Source organism: Pogonomyrmex barbatus, unplaced genomic scaffold, assembly GCF_055798465.1.
Source record: "Pogonomyrmex barbatus isolate J1 unplaced genomic scaffold, ASM5579846v1 scaffold10, whole genome shotgun sequence".
Taxonomy (NCBI): Eukaryota; Metazoa; Arthropoda; class Insecta; order Hymenoptera; family Formicidae; genus Pogonomyrmex; species Pogonomyrmex barbatus.
This window is the reverse complement of record NW_028297099.1, coordinates 346008-361015: the sequence shown is the minus strand read 5'-3', so window position 1 is coordinate 361015 and position 15008 is coordinate 346008. Positions and strand designations below refer to the sequence as shown.

Sequence of the window (15008 nt, the reverse complement as noted above, 5' to 3'; positions counted from 1 at the left end):
GCAAGTATCGCACTATCGACATGCGACCCGCTGACGTAACTCCCGCGATCGCCAAAAGATTCTTGGATACGGTATACAGCGCGATAAAGATCTCAGGTCCAGCAAAATTCAAAGTAGGCTAATCGGTACGCGTGAGCAAGTAGAAGACAGTTTTCGAAAAAGATTACAAGCCAAATTGGACCACCGAGGTGTTTAAGATCGTTAAAGTGCAGCGTACTAATCCCGTAACTTATCTGCTCGAGGACTATCGCGGAAAATCGGTCGCGAGCGCGTTCTACGAGCACGAATTGCATCGCGCGACGTGTATCTCGTGGAGAAAGTATTATGCAGGAAGGGAGACAAGATTTACGTCAAGTGGTTGGGATTCGATAGATTGTATAACTCATGGATAAACAAAAACGGTGTGATTTAATTCATTTTTTTTATTTTACAATGTATTAAAAAAATTAATATACACTGTATACAAAGAGTTTTTATTATTTTTTTCTTCCATTACATTTTTTTAAACTATACATGTATGCAACTTACGAGAACACATGTAAAACTACATGTATTATAAACAATATATGTATTAAGCCGAGTATACATTAAAATAAATCGAAGAGAGAATTAAAGTTAATTCCTCAGCAAGCAGGATCTTAGTTGCTATTATAAATTTTATATATTATATAAAATAAAATTTGAACAGCTAAATTTTATTGTAAAACTACATATAAAAACTACAAAAAATACATACATCTATACTACATATATAACAGTATCGTATAAAATTACAAGAATACATACGTTCATAGATATATAATACATACATACATACGTGCATATATGCATACATATAAACTACATATACAAATATATAAAATATATGTACATTGTATATACATGTATATTACAATGGAATCCGCCAATGTCCCCACGGTAACGTCTCCGTCGAATCCGGTATGATGTATCATTTGTCGTCGTACGGACAGTGATTTTCGACTCGGATACCGTATATACTTGATGTAACTTGGATCTTATACACGACTAGCGACGAGTCATTTCGATCTCTTCATTCAAGCACCGCGTGTAATCGTCGAACGTTATTGTTCGCGTTACGACGTTATTCTTTACACCTTTCGCCTTTTTAATGTCTTTTCTGCTGTCCATTCTCATCACGTACATCTTCGCTCTGAGTCCGACGAATTCTATCATTATCGCACCGTTATTTTCATCCTTCATTAAACCGGGTACTTTTTTATTCGCGAGAGGCATCCCGTACGCGTTGCCCGGCGGATAATCGCTTGTATCGAATCTAGCGATATCGCGTTTCATCGTCTCGTACACATCGTCGCACTGGATGTGATATACAAGACTGTCCGTGTCGGTGTACATGATCTTACATTTCTCGCGATACAGCAGTGACATTCGTGGTGAAATTCGTGGTGAAATTCGTATAAGCAGATTTTCGATATGTCGAGTATACACATACCCACGTAAATTGATTTGTCAAATTTCATCTCGAGTTTACGCAGTTCGACGACGATTAAGTTTTCCGCAAAGACTCTACGGCTGTGGAAATTTGGTTTCGCGATCATTGCTTCCGCGCCATCGTCCGTCCTATTTGGTCAAAAGTTTAATGTCGATTGCGCACATTTTCCATTGTTTTACCGAATATCGCGTTGTTCATCAATTTGTACAAATTTTTTTCGAAATCATTTTTCGCACATGTTCTAAAGTGTGTATTGAGTTCGATGTAATCGCGGAGCCAGACGGATTGAGCAAATTGTAGTACGCGATGTATCTTTGCGATACGAAGACCATGACGCGTACATTGCTGCAGGTTGCGATAATGGATGACGTACCGCTTCTTATCGTATAACGTCGAGAAGTTTATCCTGCCGCGTGCCGAATGGTTTATCGCGTGTCGGACAGAAAGGTAGGTCAGTGTGTCGATCATGCAGATGATGCAGATACTCGAGATCGACCTCGAGAATATAACCCGTAGGCGAATCCGGAGCGATCGCGCTCGCGTCAAAGTTCTCAATGTCTTCCATCCATCGAAATTCGGCATAGGGCAGCGGTTGACACATCGCCCATCCGTACAGATTATTTACGTCAAAGTACATAAGGTATGACGACGGTTTTAACGGGTCGTACGAACGCATGTACTTGTTATTGGCCTGCGCGTATCTGTCGGAACATTGACTGAGCCAACCGCGTATACCGTGCTCGATAAACATAACCATATTGATGTCGAGCAACTCAAATTTTACACGCGTATGTTTCAGCATGGCGTTCCACGTGAAACCTGGCAATGTGTAGTAATGCGCGGGATCGAGTCCATAACTCGCGACACAACTTTCGCGGAAATTTTCAAAAACGTCGGCCAATAACAAGACATCGGTCTTGAGATATAGATCGCCGTATTCGCCGAGCATTCGGATGGAGAACCGCTGCCAAACGGCGGCGTGCGCGTAATCGTTCTCCGACACCGTATCACCGGTCAACGAGCTATAGAATGATTCGCGCGGTGGTAGGCGCGTGTCCTGCAACTTGTCCGCGTGATCCACGTATTCGTACGGAAAGACACCTTTGCGCGTCAACAAGTCAAAATCTTCGTTTGATACCGTGGAAAATTCGGAACGTAAAATTTTCAATTTTTCTTTCGTTAGAAAAGATGTCAATTTATCGAGGCTGGTATTTAAAAATTTGTACGAATCTATGAACCGTAGGCGTACGCAATTTCGTGAATCTGATCTCTCGGTGGTATTTTGAACATGTTTTGTAAACAAAATATATTTTTCTTTTGTTATCGGCAGCACGTCGATCCTGCCTTCGAACGCCATAGTTATTTCCATGATGATGCACGTCATAACCGGATAAGTTGTGAAATACTATGGGAATGTAATATGAACCTTTATAATTTAGATTACAATTTGAGTGCGCGGGACCACAATAACGACCGGTAAGATGGCAATGATCGCGTACCCGTGTGTCGTCCGACGCAAATGGTTTTTCACAAATATGACAACGCGTCGCGCTACGATATGCCTCCCACTGCTCTCTCGACAACGTTTCCATGGGGACATTCGCGGACGACAGAATTTTTACTTGATACGCCAAGTCTTCGAGTTGCCGAACGAACCTCGCAACGCAGTTTTCGCCGCAACGAAATCGATATACCGATAACGTGTCGTCGTACGAGCATCGCACGTAGTATCCGATGCTAAATACCTCGTGCTGCTGATAAGTGTATGATGCGTTTTCCTTCTCTGCCGGTTCCGTTCGCCGTAGTACGCATTCCAAGTCCGCGTAAACGATGAATGGAAGTCGTTCCTTATTCGTATCGTTCTTGAATTCGAGCCACTTGTCGTCATCGCTCGGCAGTCGGATGGCGCAATTGTTTATTTTTTCGCAATCTGTTGTATGTGACTGCAATTTTTCAGACGAACTGAAGTAATGTAGGCATCTGCAATAAAAATATGATTTTTTAATAAACAATTTTATAAGAGAAATAATAAAATTTGTTAAAATACATACTGGTCGCAAAAGTATTTCTTGTGTTCTTTTTTTACTCAGTTGTGAGCTCACAAGACGGGATAGATCTTTGATGTACGCAAAGTGCCCCAGGTTGTCGTCGCGCGGATCCTGCACGTACAATAGATTTGCGTGCTCCTCCATCTTCCTTGATATCAACCGTATCGGAAGAATCTCCTTTCCTCCCTCGAAGCCGTAAACGTTAATGGAGATGTCATTGATTCGTTCAAACTTCTTTATTTGATCTAACGTCATCAGAAATGTAATGTCTTGGAAATTTAACACTGTCGTATAATGCGGGTACGACAATTCTCGATCCGTATGCCTTTCAGCCGGATGCAGAGCCGCGATCACCGACCACGCGAAACATGCATTGTCCTTGGATCATACATTGATCACCACTCGCTTTAACATAATTTCCCGCGGTAATTCGATGTAACATCCCGCGTGCATTGGATTATATTTGTTCACGTTTACAGTCAAATTTAGAATTCGCGACAATGCCCATCCACTATCGCGTTCTTGGAATTCTTCGAGCGACGCCAACGTGGGTTCGATAACGTATTGCTCGTACCACTCGTCCAAATTTGACACTCGAAAGAGTTCACTATTTTTAGTGTTTATATTTTTGTTCGCGCGTTTATTGCCCGTCACAAACTCGTCGTTAAATGCAGTGTTCACTTTCACACTATCGTGTCTTTGTACAATGTCTCGCATTCGCTCGAGCACTACACTACCAGCGTCTTCTAAAAATTGTCGCGGCTCGATATAGTCCATATTGATCACCGCACCTGTCAATATACGGCTTTCAAATGCCGTATCTATCTCGCGCCAAACGAGAGATCCAGTATCTCTACTCGCATACTCACCACCAACGTGCACGAAACGTCTTTCTAGTCGTACTTTTGCATCCGAGTCGCGCGATCCTCGCCACCACATTGTCTATTTGCAACGGTGAGTCAAGGACGTTTAACACGGCTAAGTTCCTCGAGTTGTTCGATGCACTCCTCACATCGTTGCAACCACGCGAAACACTCCACCAAGGTAGCGACTTGGCTGCACTGCTCCAGCAGCTCACGTTCCACTCGCTCTAGGTGTTCCATATTGCGAAATCTTGATTCTTTTAAATTGTTGTACTGTTTCATCAAAACAATTTTACATTTTTTTTTACTTTCTTTTTTCCTTTTCTCTATAGCTGCTTTAACTCGAAGCCAGTATATAAAGCATTGTATTTCCGACATGTCCGAAGATTGATGGGAATAGAACAACCATATATGATTATCCTTGCTTCTTGGAATTATCTCTGCTACTTTTTGCCGCGAGAGAGGTAGTAATATATTGTATGCGTGTCCTCTATAATGATAATATGTGCACGCCTCCAGAATTATTTCCGCTCTCTTAGAAAGAGCGGAGAAACAGAGAGTCGAATTGTAGCGTCCCTTAACTCTTGGACGAGGAATCGGGAAATGGGGAGTTGGGGTATAGTGTTTCTTTATAAAATACATCGTCACGTTCACTGATAGATGAGAGATTGATCCCATAACGGAAAACTTGTTAATTCTTCCAATGACCTTTCCATATTGTTTTTATATCACATCACACTCTTCCACGGAGCACTTGCATATGACTCGTTCACAATGTTGTCTTTTTTCAATTTGTGCAAATTGGGCACATGTTGCATGGCATTATCACACAGACGGATTGTTGACAATTGGAGCAAAATCGGCTGTTTAGCGCATTGAGAGTATTTATCTCGTGCTTCCTAACGGCATACAATACTCCAATGTCAGTATCCGCCAGACGAACCATGCATTCAGCACATAGAGTTAGTGCACCCGTTCAATAATAAAATTGTATTGAACAATACTTTTTATTATTATTCAACGCAAGAAGTTCCGAACGAGTAACAATTTTTTCTGCGTAGTCCGTAAGATCATCACTTACGTAATTGCTATCGTCAGACAATGCGTGCTCTTCGTCTTTAATATCAATGTCAATATTGTCAATATTGTCAATCTCCATTTTTTCTTCATTTCCAAACACTTCGTCCACTATATTCACAAAATCTTCCTTATCCATATTAAACACATTTTCTATATTTAACACATTATCTATTTTCACCGTCAACTATTTTTTTCTCTGTTATTAACACATTAGACTTCCATCTACTGTGATCCTGCACACACTTCATGACCCATTATATATCATCGACAATTTCTTTGTCCCTTTGTCGGAGCATCATCATAGGTCTCCTCCATTTGTTTATAGCAGCCGGAGTATCGGCGCTTCTCTTGACACGCCGCGACACGTACGTCGATTTCTACAAAGAGCTATCTTTTCGCGGGCTCTTCCTAGAAAAAAATTTGTCATCGCACTCCTTTGCGAACATGTCGCTACATGTTTGATTGCAACAATGAAATTCCTAGAAAAAAAGGGAGAAAGGAGGGGGGGATTAACGGTTTGCCATGTCAAAAATTTACGCGATCAGTCCTCCTCCTCCATCGAACGATCTGTAAACGACAAAAAAGGTATTCCGCTCCTCTATCATTCGAACAACACGCAATGTATTCCGCCAAAGGAAACAGCGCACCGTACAATGGCGAAAAACAAAAGAAAGAATGTAACGCGTAAGTTTCAACTGCATTTAAAAAATTTTTTTCTCTTTTTTTCCAATATTGTGTAATATTATATATTTAATTTCCACAGTATTTCGGTGGAGCGTCTGCGCTTACTGAGCAGACGTTACACTCTGACGGCCACGGGCTACAAATTTCTAGAAATTGGAATCAACGTTGGTCCATCGAGCTACGTGGAGATCGCTCTGGGAGATCATCGGGGACAGGAATTGATACTGTCTCTCGAAACGTGGAAGGGACTCTACGAGCAGCGATGGAATATCTACAAATTGCTGCGAAACGATTACAAAGATAATTTTATAAACGTCGGACCGTTAACTGTCAGAGTTTACCAGATGAACGACGTTACACTCGTATGTTTTGAATCTTTGAACGTACGCATAACGATAATCGAATCGACCCTGCGCCGTATGTTTGATCTGAACGAATGTATCGATGTGACGTTCGATCGACTCGTCAGATTCGTCGATACGATTGATACCAAGTATACGCGATCCAACATCGCATCTGTTGTAACAGATCCCGAGGAAGTGCCAAATACGATACGCGATTGCGATACATTCGATAGACGTCAACTCATCGATTGCGAGCTGTTAGCTTTAGTTTTTAGTGTATAAGAAAAAAATGTGAATAAAAAAATTTCACACTTAAATGTATTCAATTGTTGTTTAAAAATATAAACATATATAATATGCAAAAAACATGTATTTCTTTTATTTCTTTCTTCCCTCACCATAAAATAATTAGAAAAATAACATTCGCCATAAGAGAGAGATTGATTGATTGATTAGACTTTATTTAGCTTTCTCAGCTATTTTGCAAATACATGATACACACTTAAATTATACTTAATATATGCTCTTTTAACATTCGCTTAAACATTTCTAGTTTTTCACATCTTTTCAGTGTGGCTGGCAACGCGTTGTACATTTTTACTCCTTCGTAGAACATATTTTTTTGTGCACTCCTTGTTCTACGAAATCTTATTATAATATCTCCGGTTTGTCGCGTTTGTCTATCATTTTTACTCCCCACTAGCTCTAATTGATCTTTTAATTGTTCCGGTAGCATGTTATTCACAACCTTAAAGATAAACGTACACACATTATAATATAGCCTCTGTCTTATGGACATAAATTGCAGCGTTTGCAGCATATGTTCCACCTTGGTATATTTATTACACTGCAGTATGACTCTCATAGCTCGGTTTTGCGCTTTTTGCAATTTGCTTAACTGCATTTCACCCATGTCAATCAACAACGTCGTACAATACTCAAAATGAGGGGAGAGAGAGACAGAGAGAGAGAGAGAGAGAGAGAGAGAGAGAGAGAGAGAGAGAGAGAGAGAGAAGAGAACCGCAACGGAAGAGATAATAGGTATACGAGAGAGATATTTATTTTTTTACTCGACGGCGGTGGCGGTGGCGGCGGCGGCGGCGGCGGCGGCGGCGGCGGCGCCCCCCTGACGTCATATCCACGCGCAATTTTTTTATATCATCTTCGTCGCCCATTTTGTTTATATCGCCTTGCTATCTTATCCTATTTGTTTATCTCACTTCGTTTCGTTTTTCTTCACTCCCCCCCCCCCCCGTGACGTCATGTCCACGCACCCTGTCCAATTTTTTTATATTATCTTCGCCGTCCATTTTGTTTATACCGCCTTGCTATCTTATCCTATTTATTTATCTCACCTCGTTTCGTCTTTCTTCACTACCCTCCCCCCTCCCCCGTGACGTCCTTCGAGTCGCAATTTTCTATTTGTTTATCTATGTATTTATCTTCTTGTTTATCTATTTGTTTATCTATTTTTTTATTCACTTGTTTATATCCCTTTCACCGAATCCTACTATCTTATCCTACTATCTTATCCTACTATCTCTTCCCCCACGGCCCTCCAGTTCAAAGGATCGCCGCCTCTGACTTTCCCCTCGCCTCTTCTCCGCGTTCCCCCCCGCACCCCCTCGGAGGACCTGGGTTAGAACCGGCCTAGTATACCTACTTATAATCTAAAATTATAGCCAAGCAAATGTGAGTTCCTAAGAAAAGAGGTGACATATTTAGATCATATTATTTCGAAAAACGGTATAATTCCGGATCCATCAAAAATAACGGACGTTACAAACTTTCCCATACTCAAACAAATAAAAGACAATGCAGTCCTTCATAGGATTAGTTGGATATTACAGGAGATTGAAAATTTTTCGAAGATCGCAAAACCACTAACCAATTGCTTACGCGAGCAGAATTCTAAATAAAGTAAACAGAATTACAATACAACGGAAAAAAAATTGCTAGCCATAGTATGGGCAGTCAAACATTTTCGACCGTATCTATTATAACAGCGAGCTCAATACCGCGCCCTGAGGCAAACCTTTATAAACTCTTTTCTCTACAGTCTCTTTTGAATTCACAACAAACTGCGTACTTCTCATTCTTTCCCAGCAATAAATGAATTTTACTATATTTTCGGGGCAACTTACAAATATCAACTTCTTTATTAGCACTTGCATGATTACATTGTCGTACGCTGATGTCACATCGACAAATAAAAACAGTGTATACTGATCATTATAGAATCCTACCTTAATATCAGTTGTCAATTTTACCAGGTTATCTGTACATGATCTTTCTCTCCTAAAGCCATTCTGATCAGATGACAGTATATTTTCCTTTTCCGTCCACCACATTCATCTCTCGTTAATTATATTCGTTCCATGATCTTACACACGCATGATGCCAAAGCGGTCTTATTTTCTCCTGCTTCTGCTTTTCGAAACATACTTGATATTCTTGCTACTCTTTTGGATAGGCACTCCGTCATCCAGATGTTATTAAAAATGCTAAGAAGCACTCTTTTCATTTCTTTTGGTAGTTGTTTTAGCATGGATTTCTCTATGCCATCTCTTCTGCCGGGTTTCTCTTGATCATGGCAAGAGCTCTATTCAGTTCCGACGCCTCAATATTTTCATTTAGTTTTCCGTAATAGTTTTGGGGAAAATCAGCACTGAACTTCGTTATCAGAGGATATTCCACCGTACTCAGAGCCAACACTTCTTGCTTGTCTTATGCAATCTTCTCTGTTTTTAGTAGACCATTTGTTCCATTCCATCTTCCTTTCGGCAGACCCTTTATGTATATACAGGCATTATTGACAGAGGCTAGAGATCCTTTAGCTAATTGGCTGGATGGAACAAAAGGTAGCACCGTTACAGAACATTCTATATTTAATAAATTGTCGCAACATTGGGAGACTGTCCTCATTTTATTCCACACAATATTTCATATTGCTGTGTTTATTCAATGACACAGAATTTTTCGAATTCTTTATGTTCCTTAATTGTTTTCCTGGTTACTGCCCTGCATTCCACGAATGAAGACATAGTCTCAATGCTCATGAATTTTTTGAGAGCCTCCCACACAGCACCGAATGTTACCAGAATATCACCAAAATATTACATTTGAGATCTGAAATATTCTAATGATGATCTCAAAAGCGTTCTGACAATGTTAGCAGAACATCTTATGTCCGCGTCTGGCAATATTCTGAAGACATTCTGTAATATTCTGGAAACATTCTTTAATATTCTGATAATAATTGCAGAAATATTTTGACAATGTTAGCAAAATATTTTATACCCGTACATAGCAATATTCTGAAGACATTCTATAACATTCTGGAAACGTGCTTTAATACTCTGATAATGATCTTAGAAACATTCTGTAATATTCTGGAAGCGTTCTATAATATTCTGATTATGATTTCAAAGATATTCTGGCGATGTCAATAAAGTGTGAATCTCACCTGCGCATCAGCTTGTAAAGCATATAGTGCAGAGATATATAGTCATCACATGTCTCTGTATATATTTTAGAAGCTATATTTTAGAAGCTAATGCGTAGGTGAGACGCACTTTATTGACATCGCCAGAATGTTTCTAAAATCATAATTAGAATATTAAAGAATGTGCAAATGCATATATATATATATATATATATATATATATATATATATACCAGGTGTATGCATAAGTTTTTTCCGGTTTAACTAAGAGATGTCGCCAGCGAAAAGTACGCAGCGTATTAATTTGACACATACATCATCTTGTTCGTCTGACATTTAAAATTACAAACACACACAAGTTGAGTCCGCCAAAAACTAGCGTCTTTGTTTTATCGTTCAGTAATCATGTCGAGTTTTGTGTCTGAAAAAGAACATTTGCGGCACGCATTGCTTTTTTTATTTAATCAAAAGAAAAAGGTTGTTGAAAGTCATCGTTTGCTGATAGAAACATATGGTGAACACCATCTCCACCGATTAGAACTCCATCGATTAGAACATGTGAGACATGGTTTCGACAATTTAAAAGTTGTGATTTCAATGTGAAAGACAGTGAGCGCTCTGGTAGACCACAAAAATGCGAAGACGAGCAATTGCAGGAGTTATTGGATGATGACCCAACTCAAACTCAACGGCAATTAGCAGAAGCATTACACGTATCACAAGAAACAATCAGCAGACGTTTACGAGCAATGGGAAAGATCAATAAACTCGGTAAATGGGTCCCACACGATTTGAATGAACGTCAAATGGAAAATCGCAAAGTCACTTGTGAAATGCTGCTTCAACGTCACGAAAGGAAATCATTTTTGTATCGAATTGTGACGGGTGACGAAAAATGGATTTATTTTGAAAACCCGAAGCGGAAAAAATCGTGGCTTTCACCTGGCGAAGCCGGTCCATCAACACCAAAGCCAAATCGCTTCGGCAAGAAGACCATGCTCTATGTCTGGTGGGACCAGAGCGGTATTGTGTATTATGAACTCTTGAAGCCCGGCGAAACCATTAATACACAACGCTATCGCCAACAAATGATTAATTTAAACCACGCATTAATCGAAAGACGACCGGAATGGGCCAGAAGACATGGCAAAGTGATTTTGTTACACGACAATGCGCCGTCTCACACAGCAAAACCAGTGAAAGACACCTTGAAATCGCTTGGATGGGACATCCTTCTGCACCCGCCGTACTCCCCAGACCTGGCGCCATCTGACTATCACCTCTTCGCATCAATGGGGCACGCGCTCGCAGAGCAGCACTTCAGCAATTTCGAGGAAGTTGGAAAATGGCTCGACGAATGGTTTGCAAAAGACAAGCAGTTTTTCTGGTATAGTATTCATAAATTACTTGAAAGATGGGCGAAATGTGTAGAAGCCGATGGCTAATATTTTGAATAAAAAAAAAATTAATTTCCCTTGAAAATTACGTGTCTTTTTTTTTTACTAAAAAACCGGAAAAAACTTATGCATACACCTGGTAAATATAGTATAACATTTGTGTATACAAGTATAGTGTAACATTTGTGAAATACAAAAATGTTACAAAAGAAAAAAACTAATATGAACATATATATGGACATATTTCATATCTAATTATATATATATATATATTGTAGTAATTGTTGATGTGATTGCGTGGTGGTGTGTAACGTGTTGCACCCTATGCGTCTCGAGTGATTGTGTGGCTTGTAATACTGCGTCGCCCGCAATCGGCTGGTGAAAGCTGGTTCTTAATTCGAGGGAAGTGTCCTCGATCAGCTGTTGCAGACCAACGGTGCGAGTGTCGGCACCAAGCAAAGCGGAAGGTTTAGCAGCCAATTGTCGCTATGCGTTTTGTAATGGGAGCGCAAGCTGAAGGATATGTGCGGGATGTGAAGATTGCATGCACGCTCAATCAAGGAACTCAGAGTTAATAGAAAGCCATATATTCTCGCAACAAAAAAAAATAAATACAAGCGCTATCGGGACTACGTTTGGGTCCCGCGAGAATAACGCGTGGGCGAGTCTGTCGCATCTGTTTCTGCGCGTGCGCGCTCGAGCTCTTGGAGCCGCTCTCTTCGCCTCTCACGAGCCTCAGCTCCTCCTCGGCGCGCCCTGGGCCGGTGGCAGTCCTTCGGTCTGCGAGGCGGCTTCCGCATATAAGCGGCGAGTGTCGCGGCGCGGCGGCCGATGCTGGATGTGGCCGAGCTCTATGGCGCAGAGGCGCCACGGCCTGTCCTGTTGGGTGCTGAGCTCCAAAAAGCGGCCAGGAGTCGGTGATCGCTTGGATGCGGTCGAGTCCGGGGAGTCAAAGATCTCGGCGTATCCTCTCCGTGCGGAGTCGGCGGCCGGGACAGGCTATCCTCCGAGAAGGAAGCTGACCCAAACAGGTCCAGGAGCCGTTGCTTGAAGCAGCCGGACGGGCGCCTGGTCGTTGACCGGAAGCTTGTTCTTCCTCGTCGATGCGCGGCGAAGGAGGTGCGCGCCCAGGCGGCGGCGTAGATGGCCGCGAAGTCGGCAGCGGCGAGCGTCATGGTGCTGGTGATTGTCGGATGGTGGATATCATCGATCGTCCCGGAGACGACGAGTCGTCGTGGGCGGCCCCTACAGAGAATGTACGCCGGCGGAGGTCCTCATGCTGCGCAACGTCTCCTCGAGTCGGTTGAGATCAGCACGCGGAGATCGCGATCTGGAGCAAGTCGCTCGGACACGGGCGGATTTGGGCAGCGTCGCTGGCCGCAAGAGCCCTTCCCGGACGTGGTGAGTCTGCGGCGTTCGCGGCGAGCACGTCCGTAGGAAAGGCCAGATGGATTTGGCCGGCGTTCATGGCCGTCAGAGGTACGGCTGGTATGGCGGCGTTCACGGCCGTCAGATGTAAGGCCGGAAGAATATGGCGGCGTTCACGGCCGTCAGAGGTAAAGCCGGATGGATATGACAGCGTTCACGGCCGTCAGAGGTAGGCCGGATGGATTGCCGCGGCGTTAACTGCCGCGGAAAGTACGACCGAAGGCTGGTCAGTAATTTCCAGCAGGAGAAACTGCCGTGTACAAGAGCATTGAGGCCAAGGCTGGCCTCCAGAGCTCGCAGGACGTCGCAGTGCAGCTCGTAGCCTTTAATTGGCTGGAGGCGACTGAGGCAAAGAGCAGTGCTGGGCGCCGCTCTTATATAGTCCCGATGGGGCGTTTCGGGCATACGAGAGGATGATTCCCGGACTCGCCATCTAGTGGCAGGCGCGCGAACCATTGTACTGCGCGGGACCGTGCGCTAGTGTGTGTCGTGGTGTGATTGTGTGGCAGCGACCGCCACAATATGTTTTTACATGAAAAATTTTTTATCGGATAATATTGGAAAACAGTTAATAAAAAAAGCATAAAACTTTACAAATATATGAATGCATAATAATATTAATAAATGTGTCACATATACATGTGTGTGTGTGCGCGCGCGCACGTGTGTGTGTGTGTGTGTGTGTGTGTGTGTGTGTGTGTGTGTGTGTGTGTGTGTGTATAATAAACAGATTATAGATAGATAGTTCAGGATTTTTACGTCATTAAAATAGAACAGTGATGGTAACAATTATAATGATTCATCAATTTGTTGGATACATACAAGTGAGAGTACAAATAAAAGCGAGTGTTTTATTTTATTAATTAGTTCATACAAAATAGCTTTGTATAGAGACGTTGACGTATAGGCAGGATTAACGATTCTTGTTTATAATATATGAACGTTGAAGAAGTTCCAGTTACAATACTTTATTATTAAAAAAATTATTTATGTTCATTCATAATAAAAGCTTCGAAAAGATTTTCAATCAGCCGAATTCATAATTGCTGACTCGTAAATTAGATTATTAAGAATTAATTATTAAGAATTTTAAATGATCCTAGTCAAGAAATTTCAAATGAAATCAGGATCATTTAAATTAAATTAAATTAAATTATGAGATGAGATGTAACATGTTGCTAACGTATTTTCGTATATAAACATTTGTTTTAATAAAGAGTAGAAATTATTTTGATATTATTGAATGCTATTTGGACTATTCCCTATTCTCTATTCCCTACCTATTCTCATTGTCTTAAAAAGAATCGTTAATTCGGAACGTTGTGTCTGTAACAACTTATAAATAATTGTATTATTTTATTTGTAAACAATGATATTTATTATGGATTATATTGCAAATAACACTTAAAATTTAATAATTGGATTATTTGTAATATAATTATTTAAAATACAAATTATTTTATGCAACAAATGTAATTATTTATATGAACATATTTAAATTACGGGATAATATATTTCAAAATTTTAAATCAACGATTACAGGAAGCAAGGCTGTAAAGTGACTTTTAAAAAATTATTACTTACTTTATTATACTTAAAAAATTGCGACTACGCAATTTCTTTATTTTTATGCAATTAGAACATCAAAATAAGTAATGAATGTAAAAAAAAATATTTCATCATCAATATCATACGCATTTTATACGAAATTATTTTTCTTGAAGATCTTTTTCCATTTTTTGTAAATCTTTCTCATTTTTTAACTAGATTTTCTGCAAATTTGCAAATGTCTATTGTTGTATTAATCAATAATGATTCCTGTCTTACATTCTCGGTTGATCTGTTTTTTTTCAGTTCTTCAAGCTGTAGTAAAATCTTGTGTTGAAGAAATAGAATTTCCTGCAAATAAGCTATATAGGAAAGAAAAAATATTTTAAAACGGAATAATATATCATAATTTAACAAACGTTGCAGACATATATACAGATTAGAAAAGACATAAAAAAATAGTAACATAGGAATTTAAAATTTTTTTAATTATCAATTTCGAGAGGTTTATCTTGTTACTCCTCAATTTTTTTATATATTTTCTTCAATGGATCCAATTTTCACATTGACGATGTGGATGATACAACATTTTCAAGAGTATTTGATTCTAAATTTCCGTTTCTTGCAAGTGCACCATTGTTTTTCTCAATTTCTGATTTTGATAACAATCCAATATCATTATGATGAACATTATGAAATT

At 40.4% G+C, this 15008-nt stretch overlaps 1 protein-coding gene and 1 long non-coding RNA gene across 2 annotated transcripts in view; both read left to right on the top strand.

Moving 5' to 3' along the window:
• The window catches only part of LOC148937832 (uncharacterized), a 94681-nt gene that overhangs the window by 42078 nt on the left and 37595 nt on the right, over nucleotides 1-15008 (top strand). The gene's annotated exons all lie outside the window — the stretch shown is intronic.
• LOC148937837 (uncharacterized) lies at nucleotides 5625-7383 on the top strand. Its single transcript, XM_089070394.1, has 2 exons — nucleotides 5625-6146; nucleotides 6226-7383. The coding sequence occupies exons 1-2, from the start codon at nucleotides 5917-5919 to the stop codon at nucleotides 6770-6772; spliced, it is 777 nt and encodes a 258-aa protein (XP_088926520.1). The 5' UTR covers nucleotides 5625-5916; the 3' UTR covers nucleotides 6773-7383.

Coding starts and splice junctions, on each gene's coding strand:
- LOC148937837 (XM_089070394.1), top strand. CDS start 5,917: ATGTTTGATTGCAACAATGAAATTCCTAGAAAAAAAGGGAGAAAGGAG. Junction 6,147..6,225: donor CAAAAGAAAGAATGTAACGC/GTAAGTTTCAAC, acceptor TAATTTCCACAG/TATTTCGGTGGAGCGTCTGC.